The sequence below is a fragment of the Oncorhynchus nerka genome, linkage group LG8 (assembly GCF_034236695.1).
Source record: "Oncorhynchus nerka isolate Pitt River linkage group LG8, Oner_Uvic_2.0, whole genome shotgun sequence".
NCBI lineage: Eukaryota > Metazoa > Chordata > Actinopteri > Salmoniformes > Salmonidae > Oncorhynchus > Oncorhynchus nerka.
Window position 1 is genome coordinate 23,888,262 of NC_088403.1, and position 24,854 is coordinate 23,913,115.

General features: G+C 45.5%; 1 protein-coding gene across 1 annotated transcript in view; it reads left to right on the forward strand.

Annotated features, from left to right (window-relative positions):
• LOC115132987 (guanine nucleotide-binding protein G(i) subunit alpha-1) overlaps positions 1–24,139 on the forward strand; it is a 32,199-nt gene extending 8,060 nt beyond the window's left edge. Inside the window, exons 2-10 of the mRNA XM_065021540.1 lie at positions 3,805–3,847; positions 5,845–5,986; positions 6,206–6,363; positions 7,572–7,700; positions 9,386–9,515; positions 11,356–11,509; positions 21,893–22,113; positions 22,983–23,556; positions 23,604–24,139. Of these exons, the coding sequence (XP_064877612.1) occupies positions 3,805–3,847; positions 5,845–5,986; positions 6,206–6,363; positions 7,572–7,700; positions 9,386–9,515; positions 11,356–11,509; positions 21,893–22,083 (947 nt within the window). The 3' untranslated portion in view covers positions 22,084–22,113; positions 22,983–23,556; positions 23,604–24,139. The remainder of the gene's footprint in view (positions 1–3,804; positions 3,848–5,844; positions 5,987–6,205; positions 6,364–7,571; positions 7,701–9,385; positions 9,516–11,355; positions 11,510–21,892; positions 22,114–22,982; positions 23,557–23,603) is intronic.
• Positions 24,140–24,854: the final 715 nt, after the last annotated feature.

A 24,854-nucleotide genomic window follows, 5' to 3' on the forward strand; every position in this document is an offset into this window, starting at 1 on the left:
ATACTAATGAGTAAAGTTTAGACTGACATGGCTACAGTTCCCCTTTTTCTGACTGTTTATTGTGTCTGAGCTGAGCAACCCCTATGGGAAGGGACTTAGCAAGCCCACGAAACAAGTGAAAACAACATGTTTGTTTTCAGGGACAACCCATATTTCCCACCGGTGGATGTTATGTCGAGGAGGGGCCTGGCTTAGTCAATCTCCATGACACATCCTCTACTTATGTGTTATGGGGACATTGTGTGCAGTTTGGGGACATTGTGTGCAGTTTGGGGACATTGTGTGCAGTTTGGGGACATTTGCCTATCAATAATACATGCCCGGGCTATGGAGATGAGCCATCACTACACAATCACCCCTAATCCTCCTCAGCTGACCGTGTGGCGAGTGCTGAGATGTCTTTGGTAACGGAGCCGGTTGCCATGGCAGTGTGACATGTGTGACGGAGGCACGGAGCCCCTAGCAGCAGCCAGGCCCAAGCAATGCTTATTCTGTGTTCCCTGCCTCTCTCAGAGTATTGCCATGTCAATCACCTCTCCGCCTCACACTCATTGAATGCACCCCCCCAGCTCTTGTCCTCGTGAGTGTTTTACACAGCCTATCAGTCAGTAATGTGTAATTCAATATAGAAGGCTTGTACCATCTTGAAGTAACACAATATGTGCTCATACGCCCATTAAGGCAAACCCTGGTTACAACTGGTGATCGTTGTCAGCTCTGATTATACCACCAGAAAGACAACGAACTCATTTAATGTACAAAGACCCAATGACCAGATATTAACTGGTTGATGGCAGCGTTGTTAGTGGTTGCTGGAAACTACTGCAGGCTGCATGCTTCACTGCTGTTAATGAAGATGACTGTACTGCCAGTGATTTGGCTTTTGCAGTAATACTGAGGACCATAATGTACATTTAACATTTACATTTAAGTCATTTAGCAGACGCTCTTATCCAGAGCGACTTACAAATTGGTGCATTCACCTTATGACATCCAGTGGAACAGCCACTTTACAATAGTGCATCTAAATCTTTTAAGGGGGAGGGGGGGGGGGTGAGAGGATTACTTTATCCTATCCTAGGTATTCCTTAAAGAGGTGGGGTTTCAGGTGTCTCCGGAAGGTGGTGGTTGCCATGCGGTAGCAGAGAGAACAGTCTATGACTAGGGTGGCTGGAGTCTTTGACAATTTTTAGGGCATTCCTCTGACACCGCCTGGTATAGAGGTCCTGCATGGCAGGAAGCTTGGCCCCAGTGATGACCTTCAAGTCAGCTTCGCTGGGAGAGTGGCAGTGGAGAGCACACAGATGGAGCTTTCTGACACTGTAACCCTTGGGACCATACGACGTTCACAGAGCGCGTTGTACACCAAAATGTCATTTAGGAACCAGTCCAGGACTATATAGGGGACTTAACATCTTCCTATAAGCTTCACATTTTGGTGCTCATGGGTCCTTTTACGTGGAAATGACCAACCGGTACAGATGACTGACCCCAAGATAGAGCTAACGCAGATCTCTTGGGCCGAGCTACTGCTGGCTTTTTGGCACAAGCCAGACTGACTTGGGAACAGATTAGTTGGAGATACTGCAGGAGAAGTCAAATGTATCGTGTTCTCTAAAAGCCTTCCTTCGGTAGGACTGACTGAGCAACCTCTTTGTTTAAGTGGAAAAGATTCCCATAGGCATAAGGAAAGACAGGCATTCTGTTTAACACTGTATAGAACTCAGCTGTGTTTTATAGGCTATTTCATTCAACATTTATTCATCCAGACGAGTTGGTTAAGAGCAAATTGTTATTTACGACAGCCTGGTTTCTGAATAGCTGAAATGAGGGGCAATGAAAACACTTAATTCCATTGAGGGATTATCATTTTCATACATCTGCAAAAAAAATACAGAGATGATTAAAAAAGCGGTTCAGAGACACAAACCTCCCGAACTCTATGTCTCTCTCTGACTGTTCTCTTACCCAGTCTCCATCACTCCACCTCAATCCCTGGTTGTCACCCCACCTCCTTTCTCCAACATCACACTTCTCTCACTTACACATCCACTTTACCGTCAAATCCATCTCTTTGTGGTGTACTCTGTCTCACATCCCTGCGCGTGCATAGACGTAAGACACACACATCCAACCTGTTTCCTTTCAAATGCTTTGAGTGTTTGATTAAACCTGCCTGGAGTGCCAGAGGGTGTTGGGATTTTTCAGTGTTGTGACTATTCCAATGGTCCCATTGAGCCAGGCAAGCTCAAACAAGATGTATCACTGTCACTGATTATTTGCAGAAAGTATTTGGAAGAGAGTAAAAAAAGTATTTGGACATAGACATCAGACACGCAGATTCAGAGACACACACCATTCCATTCACCTCTGTCCCTTCACTGTACTCCCATCCCAACACATTCACACTCGCACTCTCTGAATGTTACTGTGTTTTGCTATGGTGCGGCTCATTCAGTGAGTCTTGCGATGCTGCCTGAGATGGGTCATTGGTTCCTGCTGCAGTAGGTAGGTCCATAATGCTGTGTTAGTGCTGCTGTTGAAATGTGCCGATAAAGGGAGAGGTGGGGAGGGTCCGTATCGACCGGACGGCTGCAGAGCGACGCTTTGGGTCAGAGACGTCAATACAGAAACACAGGAAAGGAAATGATCAGTGTTTGACCACCTCAGGGTTCTCCACGATGGTCCATTTCAAAAGGAGTTGCATAATGGCCTGTAATGAGTAGCTCTTTACAATTGGACTTTTCTTTCTCAGTATGTCAGTGTTATCCCATACCAGGCAATCAACAGTATGTCAGTGTTATCCCATACCAGGCAATCAACAGTATGTCAGTGTTATCCCATACCAGGCAATCAACAGTATGTCAGTGTTATCCCATACCAGGCAATCAACAGTATGTCAGTGTTATCCCATACCAGGCAATCAACATTATGATCAGTGTTATCCCATACCAGGCAATCAACAGTATGATCAGTGTTATCCCATACCAGGCAATCAACAGTATGATCAGTGTTATCCCATACCAGGCAATCAACGGTATGATCAGTGTTATCCCATACCAGGCAATCAACGGTATGTCAGTGTTATCCCATACCAGGCAATCAACGGTATGGTTATCCCACCAGGCAATGTTATCCCATACCAGGCAATCAACGGTATGTCAGTGTTATCCCATACCAGGCAATCAACAGTATGTCAGTGTTATCCCATACCAGGCAATCAACAGTATGTCAGTGTTATCCCATACCAGGCAATCAACAGTATGTCAGTGTTATCCCATACCAGGCAATCAACAGTATGATCAGTGTTATCCCATACCAGGCAATCAACAGTATGATCAGTGTTATCCCATACCAGGCAATCAACATTATGATCAGTGTTATCCCATACCAGGCAATCAACGGTATGTCAGTGTTATCCCATACCAGGCAATCAACGGTATGTCAGTGTTATCCCATACCAGGCAATCAACGGTATGTCAGTGTTATCCCATACCAGGCAATCAACGGTATGTCAGTGTTATCCCATACCAGGCAATCAACGGTATGTCAGTGTTATCCCATACCAGGCAATCAACGGTATGTCAGTGTTATCCCATACCAGGCAATCAACGGTATGTCAGTGTTATCCCATACCAGGCAATCAACGGTATGTCAGTGTTATCCCATACCAGGCAATCAACAGTATGATCAGTGTTGGCTTCAAATTCCCCTGCAGATTCGGAACACCGCTCTTATCGCATAATTGCAATTAGTTAAATTCTAGGCGTTTGACTGGTTTGGTAAATGTGTTCTCTCTCTCAGGTGCTGGTGAGTCGGGGAAGAGCACAATAGTCAAGCAGATGAAGTGAGTATGTTCCTTCCATTCTTCCAGATGCCATATCTGCCACACCATCAAAACAAAGCATTGTTTTTGCCCTTCTGTGTGGACAGTTCTCAGAAATGAGTCATTGTTATTGTCCTAGTGCCCCATTCAATTCAGATGCTGTAAACATTGTTACCTGGATAGTGTTGTTATCAATGTTCGCTTTCCCCCCCCTGTCATTTTATGATGGAAAGGTTGCCATGGGGTTGGGGGTTATTGGTCTGCTATTTTCCTGTCTCATTTTTTGCTGTTAATAAAAATGAATGTGTTCTCACAAACAGAAAGTGTTGCTCCATGTTTCTCCTTGTGACTGACTGATGTGTTGCTCCATGTTCCTCATGGTGACTGACTGTGCCGTGTTGCTCCATGTTTCTCCTTGTGACTGACTGTGCCGTGTTACTCCATGTTTCTCCTTGTGACTGACTGATGTGTTGCTCAGTGTTCCTCATGGTGACTGACTGACTATCGTGTTGCTCCTTGTGACTGACTGTCGTGTTTCTCCTTGTGATTGCTCCATGTTTCTCCTTGTGACTGACTGTGTCGTGTTGCTCCATGTTTCTCATGGTGACTGACTGCCGTGTTGCTCCGTGTTCCTCCTGGTGACTGACTGTGTTGCTCAGTGTTCCTCATGGTGACTGACTGATTATCGTGTTGCTCCTTGTGACTGACTGTCGTGTTTCTCCTTGTGATTGCTCCATGTTTCTCCTTGTGACTGACTGCGTCGTGTTGCTCAGTGTTTCTCATGGTGACTGACTGCCGTGTTGCTCCATGTTTCTCCTTGTGACTGACTGTGCCGTGTTGCTCCGTGTTCCTCCTTGTGACTGACTGATGTGTTGCTCCGTGTTCCTCATGGTGGCTGACTGTGTCGTGTTGCTCAGTGTTCCTCATGGTGACTGACTGACTATCGTGTTGCTCCTTGTGACTGACTATCGTGTTGCTCCTTGTGACTGACTATCGTGTTGCTCCTTGTGACTGACTATCGTGTTGCTCCTTGTGACTGACTATCGTGTTGCTCCTTGTGACTGACTATCGTGTTGCTCCTTGTGACTGACTATCGTGTTGCTCCTTGTGACTGACTATCGTGTTGCTCCTTGTGACTGACTATCGTGTTGCTCCTTGTGACTGACTATCGTGTTGCTCCTTGTGACTGACTATCGTGTTGCTCCTTGTGACTGACTATCGTGTTGCTCCTTGTGACTGACTATCGTGTTGCTCCTTGTGACTGACTATCGTGTTGCTCTTGTGACTGACTATCGTGTTGCTCCTTGTGACTGACTATCGTGTTGCTCCTTGTGACTGACTATCGTGTTGCTCCTTGTGACTGACTATCGTGTTGCTCCTTGTGACTGACTATCGTGCTGCTCCTTGTGACTGACTATCGTGCTGCTCCTTGTGACTGACTGTCGTGCTGCTCCTTGTGACTGACTGTCGTGTTGCTCCTTGTGACTGATCGTGTTGCTCCTTGTGACTGACTATCGTGTTGCTCCTTGTGACTGACTGTCGTGTTTCTCCTTGTGACTGACTGACTCGTGTTTCTCCTTGTGATTGCTCCATGTTTCTCCTTGTGACTGACTGTGTCGTGTTGCTCCGTGTTCCTCATGGTGGCTGACTGTCGTGTTGCTCAGTGTTCCTCATGGTGACTGACTGACTATCGTGTTGCTCCTTGTGACTGACTGTCGTGTTTCTCCTTGTGTGACTTCTGGTGACTTGTGATTGCTCCATGTTTCTCCGTGTTCCTCATGGTGACTGACTGATGTGTTGCTCCGTGTTCCTCATGGTGACTGACTGTATCGTGTTGCTCCGTGTTCCTCATGGTGACTGACCGTGTCGTATTGCTCAGTGTTCCTCATGGTGACTGACTGTGTGGTGACTGACCATATCGTGTTGCTCCGTGTTCCTCATGGTGGCTGACGGTGTCGTGTTGCTCCGTGTTCCTCATGGTGGCTGACTGTAGTTGTGTCCTCCGTCCCGTGTGTCAGGATCATCCACGAGGCAGGCTACTCGGAGGAGGAGTGTAAACAGTACAGGGCTGTGGTCTACAGCAACACCATCCAGTCCATCATCGCCGTCATCCGAGCCATGGGACGACTCAAGATCGACTTTGGAGACGCCGCCAGAGCCGTGAGTGGGCTAGACATGATGATGATGGATTGCATTTATCAAAGCCTTCTGACTAAAACTATAAACACACCCAATCACATGCCCAACACTACTGATGCCATGGCAGTATTATTAATGCTATTGATGGTTATGATGGTAGGGCTGATTTTCGCAGTGGAACTGATGGTGACGATTTGATGGTAATAGTGATGGTTGTGCTGATGGACTGCTCTCTCACAGGATGATGCGAGACAGCTGTTTGTGCTGGCGGGGTCGGCAGAGGAAGGCTTCATGACGGCGGAGCTGGCCGGGGTCATCAAACGCCTGTGGAAGGACGGAGGGGTACAGGCCTGCTTCAGCCGATCACGAGAGTACCAGCTCAACGACTCTGCAGCATAGTGGGTCACACACACACCACCTTGTCCTGCTCAGACAGTCTGCTCCCCTTGGTCTGATACACACACACACCCACACTCACACACAGAGCTCCTGAAGTTCCTCTTCTTCCTTAATTCTCTTCTGCTGGAAGTAAATACATTCTCATTCCTCTAAAATAACCAAAGGCCTTGAGCAGTCCATTTATTACAGATGCCCGCCCACTCTCTGGCAGACATGTATATCTCTACGGCCTACAGTCCAGTCCGCTTGGTGTTTCAACCTTGAGTGAGACTGTCAATATTTGTTTTGTGTGGGGGTGTCACCCCTGTAGCAGGACTGTAACACGCAGGCTGCTGCGTGTCTGCTGAGTCCTTGACCTTAGCATTTATCTCATGTAGCTGTCTAACAGCAGATTGGCCAGGGCTGTTGTGTTTACCAAACAAGCTAGAAAACATGTCCAAATCCCTTTGTCAGTGGGCAGCATTTGAGCTCAACTCCCTCGGTTCAGTTGTTTTTTCCTGAAGTGGTTGTTCTTTTTTCATACGCATTGTGCCACAGCCTTTCCATAAGCCAGTGAAGTCACCAGAGGGGCAGCCCCTGTGGTGTGCCATGAGAAACCCCTCTACCTTGTTTTGGAACGGAACAGACTTCACCGATTGGCTCTCTGACCTCTGGTGCCGCAGCTGCTGGCCATTTCCAAATCAATACCCAGAATCCTTTTGGCCAGGGCTACCACACACACATAGAGAGGCACACATACCAGCGTCACGTAGCCTGCCGACGGGCCTCTACAGCGAGGCAGTTGATGCCGATTTCTGCTGTTTGTTTGGGTTAAAACACCAGTGCTGCTGAGTAGTGTGTAATTACTGCTGCCGTGATCTTTAGGAAGAGTAATACAGGGTAGGCTGTTTGAGCTAGGGGGGGGGGGGGTTCTACTGTAGATTCTACTGTTGAGGAAGGGGCAGGGTGTGCGACAAGTCCAGAACTGAGCCCCATGTGGAAATATTGGATGAGGGACCATTCTGAGGCAACAGAATAGTGTGGAAGAGAGGGGAAAAAATGTCACTTGTTTTTCCCAGTTCAAGATATAGAAGCAGACATGGTTCATGGCCAAACAAGATCTGTTTATTATTAGAATAGCTTATTGTCCTATTGTTCCATTGAAGTATGTGTATTGGATGCATTGACTCCCATCTAAACATTCTCTCTCTCCCCCTCCCTTCTCCAGTTACTTAAACGATTTGGACAGGATATCCCAAGCCACCTATATCCCGACCCAGCAGGATGTCCTGAGGACTAGAGTCAAAACCACAGGCATTGTGGAGACACATTTCACCTTCAAGGACCTCCACTTCAAGTGAGCACTTCCCCCAAATCCCTTTTTAAGTGTAGTCATATTCCCTACTTTAAACAGGATAACTCAATCTACCTCCCTACTGTGCCTATTGAATCTCTCAAACCCATAGAAATGTCCTTAGTCCAGTGGTTTCATTGTGACTGGATGACAGAGCTGACCATACGACATCAGCAGTGAATCATATCTGTTCTAGTGTTCCATTGGCTGATGCCAGAGTGGAAAGGGGAACGATTGGCTCACTGGTCAATACCCATATTTCCAGTGTTGGGGATTAGTGAACTACATGTAGTTCAACTAGTAATTGAACTGCATTTTACAGTAGCTTGGTGGTAGTTCGACTAAATTCAAATCTAGGTAGTGTTTTCTGTAGTTAGCTACACACTACATAGTAAAACGGTTAACTACTGGAACTACACACTACTTCTTTACCATGTAGTGGTGTAGCTAACTACTGGAACTACACACTACTTCTTTACCATGTAGTGGTGTAGCTAACTACTGGAACTACACACTACTTCTTTACCATGTAGTGGTGTAGCTAACTACTGGACCTACACAACTACTGGAACTGGAACACACTACTTCTTTACCATGTAGTGGTGTAGCTAACTACTGGAACTACACACTACTTCTTTACCATGTAGTGGTGTAGCTAACTACTGGAACTACACACTACTTCTTTACCATGTAGTGGTGTACTGGAACTACACACTACTTCTTTACCATGTAACTACTGGAACTACACACTACTTCTTTACCATGTAGTGGTGTAGCTAACTACTGGAACTACACACTACTTCTTTACCATGTAGTGGTGTAGCTAACTACTGGAACTACACACTGCTACTTTTGCAACAAACAAAAAAATCATACCTGCCTAATTGTCACTTGAAACAGTTTTTGTGTTAAATTGGCTAAATTACACATTCAAAGTAACTTTAGTTAACTATGTTTTCCTTAATGGTAGCATTAGTGTAGCTTAACTTCTTCCAGTGTGAAGTAATGGCTTGGTAAACTATATTTTCAGAGTAGCTTCCACAGCACTGCATATTTAGTTGTTTTATCATGTCTGTCCCCCACTCCACATCCTAGTTGAATAGCAAGCCCTTTAAAAATTGTCTTCCTCAACAGTTTGTTCAGCCAAGCCACACAGTGCAACTCAGCAGAGAAAACTATGTGGAGCCATTCCAATGCAAACCATATCTAAGTACATTAGAGCCCCACAGCCGTCTGTGTGCCAATGGGTGGAAACTGGCTCACAAAGCGGGTGACATTATTAGGGCTGGTTCCCTTGGGTTACGTTAATGGGTTATACAGCTCAAAGTGCAAATTGGTAAGGGTATAAACAAGAATGTTATTTAAAATACAAAAACATTACATTTAACAAAGTGTATCCATTTATACCCCATAAAAAAATTATACCCTCCCTTCTAAATATTTTATTCTGTGTTGAACATTTCTGCTGTGTATCATCTCTCCACAACACAGAAAAGCCTCCAAAATGAATGTATTCTCTGTCATTTCCACCTGGTGGCCTGTTAGATGGTTAAACACTTAAACCCAGGCCACAGCTCTGTTTTCTCTAGTGGCCAATGGCCAATAAAGTTGTTTGTCTTGTGTGCGACATGCATGGAAACATACTCCGTTTACATTGTCTGGTGCATTATCCGCCACTTCCTCCTCAGGATGTTTGATGTTGGAGGTCAGAGGTCCGAGAGGAAGAAGTGGATCCACTGCTTCGAGGGTGTCACTGCCATCATCTTCTGTGTGGCGCTCAGCGACTATGATCTGGTGCTGGCTGAAGATGAGGAGATGGTGAGTTCCTGTCCAACGATGGACAATAAATAAGAGTACATGTACAGTACCAGTCAAAAGTTTAGAAACACCTACTCATTCAAGGGTTTCTTTATTTTTACTATTTTCTACATTGTAGAATAATAGTGAAGACATAAACTATGAAATAACACATGGAATCATGTAGTAACCAAAAAAGTGTTAAACAAATCAAAATGTATTTTAGATTCTTCAAAGTAGCCACCCTTTTCCTTGATAACAGCTTTGTACATGCTTGGCATTCTCTCAACCAGCTTCACCTGGAATGCATTTCCAACAGTCTTGGAGTTCCCACATACACTGAGCACTTGTTGGCTGCTTTTCCTTCACTCTGCGGTCCAACTCATCCCAAACCATCTCATTTGGGTTCAGATTGGGTGATCTGATGCAGCACTCCATCACTCTCCTTCTTAGTCAAATAGCCCTTACACAGCCTGGAGGTGTTGGATTATTGTCCTGTTGAAAAACAAATGATGGTCCCACTAAGTGCGAACCAGATGGGATGGCGTATCGCTGCAGAATGCTCTGGTAGCCATGCTGGTTAAGTGTGTCTTGAATTTGAAATAAATCACTGACAGTGTCACCAGCAAAGCACCCCCCCCCCCCCACATCCGTGTGTCTCACAAAGGCACAGAGGTTGGAACCAAACATCTCACATTTGGACTCATCAGACCAAAGGACAGATTTCCACCGGTCTGATGTCCATTGCTCGTGTCTCTTGGCCCAAGCAAGTCTATTCTTCTTATTTGTGTCCTTCAGTGTAGTGGTTTGCTTGCAGCAATTTGACCATGAAGGCCTGAATCACGCAGTCTCCTCTGAACAGTTGATGTTGAGATGTGTCTTACTTGAACTCTGTGAAGCATTTATTTGGACTGCAATTTCTGAGGCTGGTAACTCTAATGAATGTATCCTCTGCAGCAGAGGTAACTCTGGGTCTTCCTTTCCTGTGTCAGTTTCATCGAAGCGTTTGATGGTTTTTGCGAATGCACTTGAAGACACTTTCAAAGTTCTTTAACTTTTACAGATTGACTTACCTTCATGTCTTAAATGAATGATGGACTATCATTTCTCTTTGCTTATTTGAATTGTTCTTGCCATAATATGGACTTGGTCTTTTATCAAATAGGGCTATCTACTGTATACCACCCCTATTTTGTCACACAACTGATTGGCTCAAACGCATTAAGAAGGAAAGAAATTCCACAAACTAACTTTTAACAAGCCACACCTGTTAATTGAAATTCATTCCAGGTGACTACCTCATGAAGCTGGTTGAGAGAATTCCAAGTGTGCAAAACTGTCAAGGAAAAGGGTGGCTACTTTGAAAAATATTAAATATATTTTGATTTGTTGAAGACTGTTTTGGTTACTACATGATTCCATATGTGTTATTTCATAGTTTGATGTCTTCACTATTATTCTATAAAGCTAACTCTGGAATGAGGAGTGTGTCCAAACGTTTGACTGGTACTGTATATCTGTATGAAACCAGCCAACTCCTGAACAAAAAATCGTTCTCAATATAATATTTACATTGAACATGCATTTTAGTGCTGGACTGAGCTTCATTCTGGGTCTGTGAAACTGTCTCTACAAGTCCAAACGTGTTTCTGAGTATATCTCGATAGTTTAGAGGCTTTCTCTCCTCAACTCCTTTCCTTCATCTGTACTGATCTGAAAACATAGGATAAAGCAATATGGTGGACGTCCTAGCAGGTGTTTGCTTTCACCTGTCCCATTATTCCACATCAGTGCAGGTGAAGTCCTGTAGCTCGAAGCCTCACAAAAGCCATTGTCCAATGTTGCCTTCTTCTCTCCCCAGAACCGGATGCATGAGAGCATGAAGCTGTTTGACTCCATCTGCAACAACAAGTGGTTCACAGACACCTCCATCATCCTCTTCCTCAACAAGAAAGACCTGTTTGAGGAGAAGATCAAGAAGAGTCCTCTAACTATCTGTTACCCAGAATACGCAGGTACAGTAACACAGCCAACCAGCCATGGTAGACTGTTTATAGAATGATTGGGGATAACTGTGAATTGTGTGTGACTTATCGCTGGAGTTGTCTGTACATTTTCAATGATTTCTTTGTCATTTGCACACCTGAACAAATATAATTGAATGTCTACATGATTTGAAAGAGGATCTCATATAAACATATAGCGCCGGTAATATAGTGTAGTTACTGAACACATGCAGATGGTATGTTGCACCGCATCAGTGTTGTGACAGGAGACGTTCAACAGACATTGGTCACTTCTACCTTTTTAAAAACTTCTTCGGGATCGGTGTCCCTTCCACGGGACGGTTGAGCTAACGTACGCTAATGCGATTAGCATGATGCTGTAAGAAAGAAGAACATTTCCCAGGACATAGACATATCTGATATTGGCAGAAAGCTTAAATTATTGATAATCTAACTGCACTGTCCAATTTACAGTAGATATTACGGTGAAAGAATACCATGCTATTGTTTGAGGAGAGTGCACAGTTTTGAACATGAAAAGTTATTAATAAACCAATTGGGCAGTCATGATACAAAATTTTGAGCAATGTTTTCACTCACGAGACTCCCAGGTAGATGGCCAAAGTTCATTTTTTCCCAAAAGATTATTTTTGTAGGCGAAATAGCTCCGTTTGTTCTTCACGTTTGGCTGAGAAATCGACCGGAAATTGCGGTCACGATAACGCCGAAAAATATTCAAAATTAGCTCCAGTAGAAGCGATTGTAATAATGGCTACCTCTGTACTTTACGTGAGATTTTCTCCGGGAGCATCATGTGACCACTTGCGCAATGTATCCCCATATTCTTCAACATAAATGCGTAAAACTACGTCACAATGCTGTAGACACCTTGGGGAATACGTAGAAAGTGTAAGCTGGTTGATGGCACATTCACAGCTCAATAGGGACTCATTGGAACGCAGCGCTTTCAAAATATGGGGCACTTCCGGATTGGATTTTTCTCAGGCTTTCGCCTGCAACATCAGTTCTGTTATACTCACAGACTATATCTTTACAGTTTTGGAAACGTTAGCGTTTTGTATCCAAAGCTGTCAATTATATGCATATTCTAGCATCTTGTCCTGACAAAATATCCCGTGTAAAACGGGAACGTTTTTTTCCCCAAAAATGAAAATACTGCCCCTAGAGTCGCAACAGGTTAAGACACTAACAGCTTGCGGTTATATGCTTAACACCCAGGCAGTCCTACAATCTAAGCTAAATGCCCTCAATCTCACACAAATCATCAAGGAACCCACCAGGTACACCCTAAATCTGTAAACAAGGGCACCCTCATAGACGTTATCCTGACCAACTGGCCCTCCAAATACACCTCCGCTGTCTTCAACCAGGATCTCAGCGATCATTGCCTGTATCCGCTACGTGTTCGCAGTCAAACGACCACCCCTCATCATTTGTGGTGGAGGCCGATGCTTCTGATGTCGGAGTGGGGGTGGTCCTGTCTCAGCGTTCTGCCCTGGATCTCAAGCTACATCCCTGTGCCTTCTTCTCCCACTGCCTCAACGCCACAGAAAGAACTACGATGTGGGGAATCGTGCGCTTCTCGCGGTGAAGATGGCATCGGAGGAATGGAGTCACTGGCTGGAGGAGGCGGAACACCCATTCATTGTCTGGACCGACTACAAGAACCTGGAGTATCTCCGCACTGCCAAGCGCCGCAACTCCAGGCAAGCCAGATGCTGTTCACATGGTTCAACTTCTCCCTCTCGTACCGGCCGGGATCCAAGAACGTCAAGCGGATGCACTGTCCCACTGCCATAGCCCCACGAGTACCACACCGGATCCCGAGACCATCCTTCCCACCTCGTGACTGGTGTATAGGGAAACCTCGTGACTGGTGTATGGGGGGAGGGGGGGGGGGATAATCGGATGTTTGTGCCTGACGCTGTCCGCTCTGCGGTCCTGGAGTGGGCCCATTCCTACAGGTTTGCCAGCCACACGGGCTCCTGTCAGACCCTGGCCTTCATGAGGCAACGCTTTTCATGGTCTACGATGGTTCCAGATGTCGCCGCGTTTGTCTCCGCCTGCACGGTCTGTACTAGTCTTCCGGCTAGTCTTCTGCAGCCACTGCCTGTCCCTCACAGTCCCTTGTCTCACATATCCCTGGATTTTGTCACGGGTCTCCCCCCGTCTAAGGGCAACACTGCCATCCTGACTGTGGTTGACCGGTTTTCCAAGGCCGCTCACTTCATTCCTCTCCCCAAACTACCCTCGGCCAAGGAGACGGCCCAGCTCATGGTGCAGCACGTTTTCTGGATCCATGGACTTCCCATGGACTTGGTCTCCGACTGGGGGCCTCAGTTCTCTTCTGGTTCTGGAAGCCGTTTTGTGCCCTCATTGGGTCGTCGGCCAGCCTGTCCTCTGGATTCCACCCCCAGTCAAATGGCCAGTCGGAGAGAGCCAACCTGTATCTTGAGACTACTCTGCACTGCCTGGTCTTCGCCAACCCCACCTCCTGTAGCCAGCAGCTGGTGCGGGTCGAGTACGCCCGCAACACCCTTCTCTGCTCTGCCATGGACCTATCGCCATTTGAGTGTTCCCTGAGGTATCAGCTCCCGCTCTTCCCCGAATTGGAGCAAGAGGTCGGCGTACCTTCTGCCCAGATGTTTGTCCGCCGCTGTCGTCATACCTGGAGGAGAGCCCGGTCGGCCCTCCTCAAGACCCACTCCAGGGAACAAGGAGAAGTTGATCAACATCGTCTCAGGCAGAAGGTATGGCTATCCACCCAGGATCTGCCCCTTCGGGTGGAATCCCGCAAACTCACCCCTCGGTTTATGGGCCCATTTCCCATCTCCAAGATTATTGGGCCTCCTGCTGTTCATCTTCTGTTGCCCCGTACCCTTCGTATACACCCCACCTTTCATGTGTCCAGAGTCAAACCTATGTCTCACAGCCCTTTGTCTCCTGCGGCTGCCTGTCGTCCGGTACCATTGCCCCACCTCTGGTTTACTGACACCTGTCTGCCTTGACCTGTCTATTGCCTGCCCCTGTTGGAATATTAAACCATTGTAAATTTGACGTGTCTGCATCTGGGTCTTACCTTGATTCCTGATAAACTTGTTCATTATGAAAAATGTTCCCTCTAAGCTGTCCGTGGTACTGCCTCACAGAAGAAATATAGGAGTGCTATGCGTCTCCCAGTCGCTGGGTGATTAACCTGGGAGGAACTCAACAGCAACTTCCAAGGTGTTGGAAAGGTTCAGCTTGAGCAAAGTGAGGTGTAGAGTTTATGTGAATACTAGTGGACAATGCTGTAAATACCCGTAAAAGCAGTTCCTACAATTGTGGCCAGAAACTCCTGGCCCTACTCATAAGGCCCTGGTCCAAACCCTGTTCCCTCCTCCTCTAATCAACAGTCTCGCGACTTCAATCTCCTTACCAAGCCAGTCTAGGAAACCAAATCAGGAACAAGAGAGAGAAGATTACGATTGAGTTTGCATTTAGTGTGGCAATGATTTGCTCACTTATGTCCTTTTGTGTTAGATGTATACCTTAGCAGTTTTAAAGCTAGAATCCTTAGTTGCTATATTCATTTTTGAACTTGTAAATGAGTGATAAATACATGTGTGTATGTGTGTGTGTGACTGTCTACACTGCTCAATTATCAATTTCTGGGTTTTTAGCTTCTGGTTGTTTGTTCACTGGTTCCACATTGGGCGCACAGGAATGCTCCCATGTTTCACAGACAGGTGAGACTCATCAAATATGTTCAATAATCACTGGTTTAGCATTTACTTTAATAGTAGGATTCTAAGGTGACTCCTTCCACTTGGCAAAGGTGTCAGTTCAACATCTAGTTTTGAGTTGTCAATTAACATGAATTCAACGTGAAATCAACCAAAAATGTCACCCTGCCATTGGATTTAGGCTAATAATTGGGTGAAATTGGGATATTCTCTTACGTTGAGGATTTCTTGCAAACCCAATCAGTTTTCCATATTGATTCAATATCATCACATTTAATTATTTGGTTGAAATGACATGGAAAAAAATATTGATTCAACCAGTGGGCTGTCTTAATGAAAATTAACAGCTCTCTATGCTGACTCAGCGATGTATCAATGCATAGTTCAACGAGAGCTGAGAGCACGTCAGCAATAAGAATGATCATCATGAGATAAAGTCAGAGTGATTTGAGAAAATAAATTAATCAGAGGCGAGTGATAGTACTTTTTCACACACATTCCCCCCGTCCAATTAGAATGGAGAGAACACCCTGATCCACCACAGAGGTCCAGATGTGAGTGTGTCCATGCGTATGTGATGTGTGATGTGGCCTGCAATAGCACATTGTAGGTGGTTGTGTGTGTGTGTGTGTGTGTGTGTGTGTGTGTGTGTGTGTGTGTGTGTGTGTGTGTGTGTGTGTGTGTGTGTGTGTGTGTGTGTGTGTGTGCGTGTGTGTGTGCGTGAGCAGAGCCACAGCTGAATGTTGTGCCGCCGCTGAGGCTGACAGTGAGGCTAATGGTGGGCGGGTGGCGGGAGGCAGGGCAGCCCTCCACAGTAATGGACCATGCAGGCAGCAGTATTTACCACAGAATCCTGTGAGTTCCTCCCAGGTTAATCACCCAGCAGCTGTGAGCCGCATGGCAGAAAGAAGTAGAGCCCGTGGATGGGCCATGCTAAATTAAATGAAGGGAAAATGGCCTCAACACTCGCTCTGTTGCTCCGGAGGAATGTCTTGGCCTGGCCACTTTATGGTGCATGGGGTGTAGGTTGTATTGGCTGTAGTTTGTAAATTAAGCTGTAGGCTGTAAACTATAGGCTGTAGGCTGTGAGCCATACCAGTCCTGGCCTGCAACAAGCATCACCAGCAGGGAGAGTGATTGCTTATGGAAATGTTGCTGCATCATGGTATATAATACATTGATTGAAACTTCATCAAGGACTGCTGTCAATCTGTTTCTCCACTTGTACTGTAACTACACTCATAAATCACTAGGCATAGATGCTAAATGAAACTTTGTATAGTTTTATGTACCCTTTCTGGTGGATGATGAGTCCTGTGATATTCTGCCCTGTCCAGAGGTGCCTTACTGACATGGTCCTCCACTGCCTCCTGCACACACTCAAATCACCTTGAGAGTGCTCAAATCATCACCTGTCCTGTGTCTCATAAGGCCCTAGTCCAAAACCTTACCTCCACCCAGTTTCATGGCTTCAATCTCCTTCCAAGCCAATCTGGGAAACTGAATCAGGAACAAGAGAGAGAAAAGTGGCCATGATTTGTCAGCTCATGTCCTTGTGTGCTAGATGTATAGCCTAGTATTTTTTACCACTTGTTCATTTCATCAGTTGCATAGGATGATGATAAGATTGATGGTCTGTCTGTCTGTCTGTCTGTCTGTCTGTCTGTCTGTCTGTCTGTCTGTCTGTCTGTCTGTCTGTCTGTCTGTCTGTCTGTCTGTCTGTCTGTCTGTCTGTCTGTCTGTGTGTGTGTGTGTGTTTGAGTCCAGGATTGGACCCCCCCCGCCAGCACTACACAGCTGATTCAAATCATCAGAGCTTGATTTATTTGAATCAGCTAGTGCTAGGGCAAAAAAACACCTACCGGGGGCCCAGGACTGTGTTTGGGAAACCCTGAGTTACGTTACCAGCTAAAATATTGTAATCAGATGACAGATACTCTAGAAAAACAAGATGATTACTTCTTGGATTACTATAAATTCAGAAATTATGTTTTAGGAGAGAAAAATGACACCTTTGTTTTATGAATAAAATTCAATCAATCACTGAAAAAGGGGCAATTTTAAGTTTGTTCCCATGAGCGAGTCTGACTACAAGTCAGAGACTACTATAACCAAATGTGTTCAATGGATCCTGTTTGTCTTCTTCTAATGCCTCTTACAGTTTTTCTCAGTCGCTTTGGTGCATTTCTTAGATCAAAGTGCAATTCTTGATACTACTTGTACAAATTCCAAATCATCTAGTCACTTGTGCACATCATTAAAGCAATATCTTATTCCCTTGAACAAATTGCAATTGATAATGTACAAGTGTCAGCTTTTTTCCACATTATCAATTGCTCATGTCATGCTGATCAACATATAGTAGATGGTTCTCTGTTGAATAGTCTTACCCCTCAAAACATCTAGGCATTAGTTCCTTGCATAAGCCATTACATGCAAAATTGTTGAACTATTTGTCATAAACTGTCAAGCATAGTTTTACACATTTCTATTAGACCTTTTTTGCGTGAATTGATGAATCGTGCAGGTGAAAACCCTCACTCATAAAGGAATGTAAAGTGTTAGTTCAACCAACAATCAACCAGTTGTCTAAATTGCTCAAAGGTGCATCTCATGAAGAATCAATTGGCAAGCATACAGTATATCTATGTAACTACTTTACAGCAACATTTTATAGTGATACATAGTACAGTAAGCATAAACTGCACACATTTCCATTGCTGTGGAAAGAACATGCAATATATGTACATTTTATGTCACTCTTCCTTACCAAAACAAATTCAACTGTGTGTTCTGGGATATAGCATATACAGTTTTTCTCAGTCGCTTTGGTGCATTTCTTAGATCAAAAGTGCAATTCTTGAAACTACTTGTACAAATTCCAAATCATCTAGTCACTTGTGCACATCATTAAAGCAATTTCTTATTCCTTTTGAGCAAATTGCAATTGATAATGTACAAGTGTCAGCTTTTTTCCACATTATCAATTGCTCATGTCATGTTAATCAAAATACAGTTCGAACTACTAATTTTACTAATTACTCTCTCCAGAAATAAGTCTCTCACTGTTGCCGCCTACTACCGAACCCCCCTCAGCTCCCAGCTGTGCCCTGGACACCATTTGTGAATTGATCGCCCCCCATCTAGCTTCAGAGTTTGTTCTGTTAGGTGACCTAAACTGGGATATGCTTAACACCTCGGCAGTCCTACAATCTAAGATAGATGCCCTCAATTTCACACAAATCATCAAGGAACCCACCAGGTAGAACCCTAAATCTGTAAACAAGGGCACCCTCATAGACGTCATCCTGACCAACTGGCCCTCCAAATACACCTCCGCTGTCTTCAACCAGGATCTCAGCGATCACTGCCTCATTGCCTGTATCCGCTGGATCCGCAGTCAAACGACCACCCCTCATCACTGTCAAACGCTCCCTAAAACATTTCTGCGAGCAGGCTTTTCTAATCGACCTGGCCCGGGTATCCTGGAAGGATATTGACCTCATCCCGTCAGTTGAGGATGCCTGGTCATTCTTTAAAAGTAACTTACTCACCATTTTAGATAAGCATGCTCCGTTCAAAAAATGCAGAACTAAGAACAGATATAGCCCTTGGTTCACTCCAGACCTGACTGCCCTCGACCAGCACAAAAACATCCTGTGGCAGGACTGCAATAGCATCAGAATAGTCCCCACGATATGCAACTGTTCATGGAAGTCAGGAACCAATACGCGTCAGTCAGGAAAGCCAAGGCCAGCTTCTTCAGGCAGAAATTTGCATCCTGTAGCTCTAACTCCAAAAAGTTCTGGGACACTGTAAAGTCTATGGAGAACAAGAGCACCTCCTCCCAGCTGCCCACTGCACTAAGGCTAGGTAACACGGTCACCACCGATAAATCCATGATTATCGAAAACTTCAACAAGCATTTCTCAACGGCTGGCCATGCCTTCTTCCTGGCTACTCCGGCTCCATCCCCCAGATACTCGCCCAAGCCTCCCAGGTTTCCTTTACCCAAATCCAGATAACAGATGTTCTGAAAGAGCTGCAAAACCTGGACCCGTACAAATCAGCTGGGCTTGACAATCTGGACCCTCTATTTCTGAAACTATCCGCCGCCATTGTCGCAACCCCTATTACCAGCCTGTTCAACCTCTTTTTCATATCGTCTGAGATCCCCAAGGATTGGAAAGCTGCTGCAGTCATCCCCCTCTTCAAAGGGGGAGACACCCTGGACCCAAACTGTTACAGACCTATATCCATTCTGCCCTGCCTATCTAAGGTCTTCGAAAGCCAAGTCAACAAACAGGTCACTGGCCATCTCGAATCCCACCGTACCTTCTCCGCTGTGCAATCTGGTTTCCGAGCCGGTCACGGGTGCACCTCAGCCAGGCTCAATGTACTAAAAGGTATCATAACCGCCATCGATAAAAGACAGTACTGTGCAGCCGTCTTCATCAACCTGGCCAAAGCTTTCGACTCTGTCAATCACCATATTCTTATCGGCAGACTCAGTAGCCTCGGTTTTGACTGCCTCGCCTGGTTCACCAACTACTTTGCAGACAGAGTTCAGTGTGTCAAATCGGAGGGCATGTTGTCCGGTCCTCTGGCAGTCTCTATGGGGGTGCCACAGGGTTCAATTCTCGGGCCGACTCTTTTCTCTGTATATATCAATGATGTTGCTCTTGCTGCGGGCCATTCCCTGATCCACCTCTACGCAGACGAAACCATTCTGTATACTTCTGACCCTTCCTTGGACACTGTGCTATCTAACCTCCAAACGAGTTTCAATGCCATACAACACTCCTTCCGTGGCCTCCAACTGCTCTTAAATGCTAGTAAAACCAAATGCATGCTTTTCAACCGTTCGCTGCCTGCACCCACACGCCCGACTAGCATCACGACCCTGGATGGTTCCGACCTAGAATATGTGAACATCTACAAGTACCTAGGTGTCTGGCTAGACTGTAAACTCTCCTTCCAGACTCATATCAAACATCTCCAATCTAAAATCAAATCTAGAGTCGGCTTTCTATTCCGCAACAAAGCCTCCTTCACTCACGCCGCCAAACTTACCCTAGTAAAACTGACTATCCTACCGATCCTCGACTTCGGCGACGTCATCTACAAAATAGCTTCCAACACTCTACTCAGCAAACTGGATGCAGTTTATCACAGTCCCATCCGTTTTGTTACTAAAGCACCTTATACCACCCACCACTGCGACATGTATGCTCTAGTAGGCTGGCCCTCGCTACATATTCGTCGCCAGACCCACTGGCTCCAGGTCATCTACAGGTACATGCTAGGTAAAGCTCTGCCTTATGTAGCATGCGCTCCAGCAGGTGTTTCTCACTGATCATTCCTAAAGCCAACACCTCATTTAGCCGCCTTTCCTTCCAGCTCTTTGCTGCCTGTGACTGGAACAAATTGCAAAAGTCGCTGAAGTTGGAGACTTATCTCCCTCACCAACTTCAAACATCTGCTATCTGAGCAGCTAACCAATCGCTGCAGCTGTACATAGTCCATCGGTAAATAGCCCACCCAATTTACCTACCTCATCCCTATACAGTTTTTATTTATTTACTGTTATTTACTGTTCGGTCCATCCGAACGTCACACCTGCAGGACAGGTACAGGATGGCGGCAACAACTGCTCGAGTTACACCAGGAACGCACAATCCCTCCATCAGTGCTCAGACTGTCCGCAATAGGCTGAGAGAGGCTGGACTGGGGGCTTGTAGGCCTGTTGTAAGGCAGGTCCTCACCAGACATCACCGGCAACAGCGTTGCCTATTGGCACAAACCCACCATCGCTGGACCAGACAGGACTGGCAAAAAGTGCTCTTCTCTGACGAGTCGTGGTTTTGTCTCACCAGGGGTGATAGTCGGATTTGCGTTTATCATCGAAGGAATGAGCGTTACACCGAGGCCTGTACTCTGGAGCAGAATCGAGGTGGAGGGTCTGTCATGGTCTGGGGCGGTGTCACAGCATCATTGGACTGAGCTTGTTGTCATTGCAGGCGATCTCAACGCTTTGCGTTACAGGGAAGACATCCTCCTCCCTCATGTGGTACCCTTCGTGCATCCTGACATGAGCCTCCATCATGACAATGCCACCAGCCATACTGCTCGTTCTGTGCGTGATTTCCTGCAAGATGGGGATGTCAGTGTTCTGCCATGGCCAGCGAAGAGCCCTGATCTCATTCCCATTGAGCACGTCTGGGACCTGTTGGATCGGAGGGTGAGGGCTAGGGCCATTCCCCCCCAGAAATGTCCGGGAACTTGCAGGTGCCTTGGTGGAATAGTGGGGTAACATCTCACAGCAAATCTGGTGCAGTCCATGAGGAGGAGATTAACTGCAGTACTTAATGCAGCTGGTGGCCACACCAGATACTGACAGTTACTTTTGATTTAGACCGCTCCCCCTTTGTTCAGATATTACATGTTAAGTTTGCTAAATAATAAATGCAGTTGACAGTGTGAGAGGATGTTTATTTTTTTGCTGAGTTGATGTACTGTCTTGCACTTCAGTTGAATTCTCACTCCTATTGACATCAATTCATGACAGTGCGAATGCCTGAAGTAGATGCTGGGCCTTATGAGGAAAGTCATTAGAAATGTGGGGGTTTTCTTGTCTTGCGGCTAGGCTCCAACACTTACGAGGAAGCTGCGGCCTACATCCAGTGCCAGTTTGAGGACCTGAACAAGAGGAAGGACACCAAGGAGATCTACACTCACTTCACCTGCGCCACCGACACCAAGAACGTGCAGTTTGTCTTCGACGCCGTCACGGACGTCATCATCAAGAACAACCTGAAAGACTGTGGACTCTTCTAAGACCTGGATTTAATCGATGGAAGTTTTCTGGTAAGCCCACCTTTTTTTTCGTTCCCTTTCTCCATCAATCTTTCCCTCTCTCTCCCTTCTCATCACTTCTCTATGTGCAACATAGCCCTGCCTACGCACTGCAGACTTGTGAACTTGTGTTTGTATGTGTAGAGTGCTGGGGGATCGACGTTGGCGCTACATGGTTGAGGGCACATGTCTGATTGGTGGCTGCCATGAGTGCTCACAGTGCCAGTGTTGAGGACTTACAAACATATATTGTTTGACCATGCCATGATCATCTCCCAAACATCTTAATGGAGCAGAACATTTAATTAGGCTCCCGAATCAAGAGGGCCTTGATTTCAACTGATTAGCTCACTCCACAGCGAGCTTCAAATGTCGCAACCACCAGTTTGATAGCTGAAACTGTTGGTACGTTGTCAAGGTTGGAGGTCACGTGTGTTGCGAAGCAGAGGTTCGAGCCCAGTATGGGGACAGGGAGTGGAGGACTCTAGTATGCTAGCTTTCCCAGATGGTGAAAGTTATCCACGGAAGCTCTTGTTGTCGTGTGTATCTCTACCTCCTGACGACTGGCATCCAACTTCAAACGTTTTAAAATCAGTTGACGGATTTGATTTGTTACAAGTTGAGCTGCTTCCAGGCTGCCTCAGAGATGCAGTTTAACCCTTTCATGATCAAACGCTTGTTAAATCTAATCAGCTGAAATCAAGGCCCTCTTGATTCGGGAGCCTAATTAAATGTTCTGCTCAATTAAGATGGTTGGGAGATGATCGTGGCATGGTCAAACAATATTTGAATGGAACGGCCGTTTGTACCGCCAAACATACAATAAGATCTAATGGTGTCTATTTCTCACTCTCTCTATTTCTCACTCTTTCTCTCTCTAGGCGGTGAAAAGCCAGCATAATGTGCGTTTTTGGGGAGAAGTTCACAAGAATCTGAGTGGGGAGAATCAATTATGGACCATTGCTGTACTATATGCCACTTTTAACGGATTTATTTATGTTTTTGTCTTGGAACATTTTGAATTCGCTTTTAAACATTTGTGTTGGATGTTTGTGTCGTTGTAAAATCATTTTCACACTTTTTTTCTTTTTTTTTTTTGGAAGAGTAAGCTTGTTTTATTTAGTTTGTTCCTTTTTTAAACCCTCTCTGGAAAAGGAAGCTTGCATTTTGGTGGAAATATTCCTTTTCTCCCTCCCCAATTGTTAGGGGAAAGGGATTTGATTTGAGCTCAGTTTGTTTGTACTTGTGCCTTTTGCGTGTCCTTTTTCTCTGCAGTCACTGACCAAATTGCTATTTTTTTTGCCTGCTGAAATCGTTCCAACATAAACGGTGAAACGTTTCCTAAGGGATATTAACAATCTTTTGTGCACATTCCCAACTAATTTAGTGGCGAGATTCCTCGTGGTCCAAATGTATGTGTGTCTCGATGGTCACCAACACAAGCCCTGCCCACAGGCTGTCCCATACTGACAAATGGTCACCAACACAAGCCCTGCCCACAGGCTGTCCCATACTGACAAAGGGATGTGTGTCTCGATGGTCACCAACACAAGCCCTGCCCACAGGCTGTCCCATACTGACAAAGGGATGTGTGTCTCGATGGTCACCAACACAAGCCCTGCCCACAGGCTGTCCCATACTGACAAAGGGATGTGTGTCTCGATGGTCACCAACACAAGCCCTGCCCACAGGCTGTCCCATACTGACAAAGGGATGTGGTTTTTAACAGTACACCATATCCTATGTGTATTCAATATGAACCCTAGCTAGGTCAGGGAGCTTACGTTATGCTGTGGAATGACAGAATAGCTCAATCGGAGTCATATTTTACTGTATATTTTAAGATTTATTTAAGGTGGCTTCGGGGACTTGGTCTCTGCGATCACTGCAGAATCACAATTGTAAAGTAAAAATGAATGGGGAACAAACACATGGTTAAGGTCTGTAACCAGCCACAGCTGTCTGTGTGTTCTCCAACAGACGGGGAGCCTTTGTACACTCATTCCCTTATTTTGCTAATAAAACCCTTTACAAACCATTCAGTGAACCTGGCGTCTTCAGTGCTCTCCTGAGTTACAGTTGGTGAAAAGGGGGAGGGAGTTAACTTACTTCAGGTGAGTTTGAGCATTTCTTCTAGTCACCCTCATGTATTCATCCTTATGTCATGTCATCATTGTTATGTCATGTAGTCATCCTTATGTCATCATTTATGTCTTACCATCCCGTTTCTTCATGCCATGTTGATGTCACACTGGCTGCCATATCCAGTTAGCTGGGAAAACTCCAAAATGAATCCTTCTGTTTCACTTTAGTTTTACTGCACACGGTGTGACACACTTCACTGTGAAACCGTGGTATAACGGGAGTGATTTTCCCACCGGGCTAATTCCCAGTGTCTTTGTTCCTTAACTCTTTAACGTAGCGTAACATTTTTGAAATTCAAGTGTTTCTTGAGTGGTTGGCACAAACACATACAAAACACATCAGATCATAGTATGTGTGATCAAGGAAACTGCCAAACGAGACAATTCTCTGTCTAGATTATTCTCCTCTGGTGGCATTCCCCTGTCTGTTTGAATATACAGCTGTATGGAGTGTGGTACTAATGTTGTTTGTTGGGTGTTGAATGATTGACATCCTGTTGTCATTGGGGTTGTGGGTGACTTGAGGAGAGGCAGAGTCTGGTCAGTGGCCATGGTGACATGTTTAGTCATAGTGATTTTTTAAAATTTTATGTCATTATCTCGTTTCTC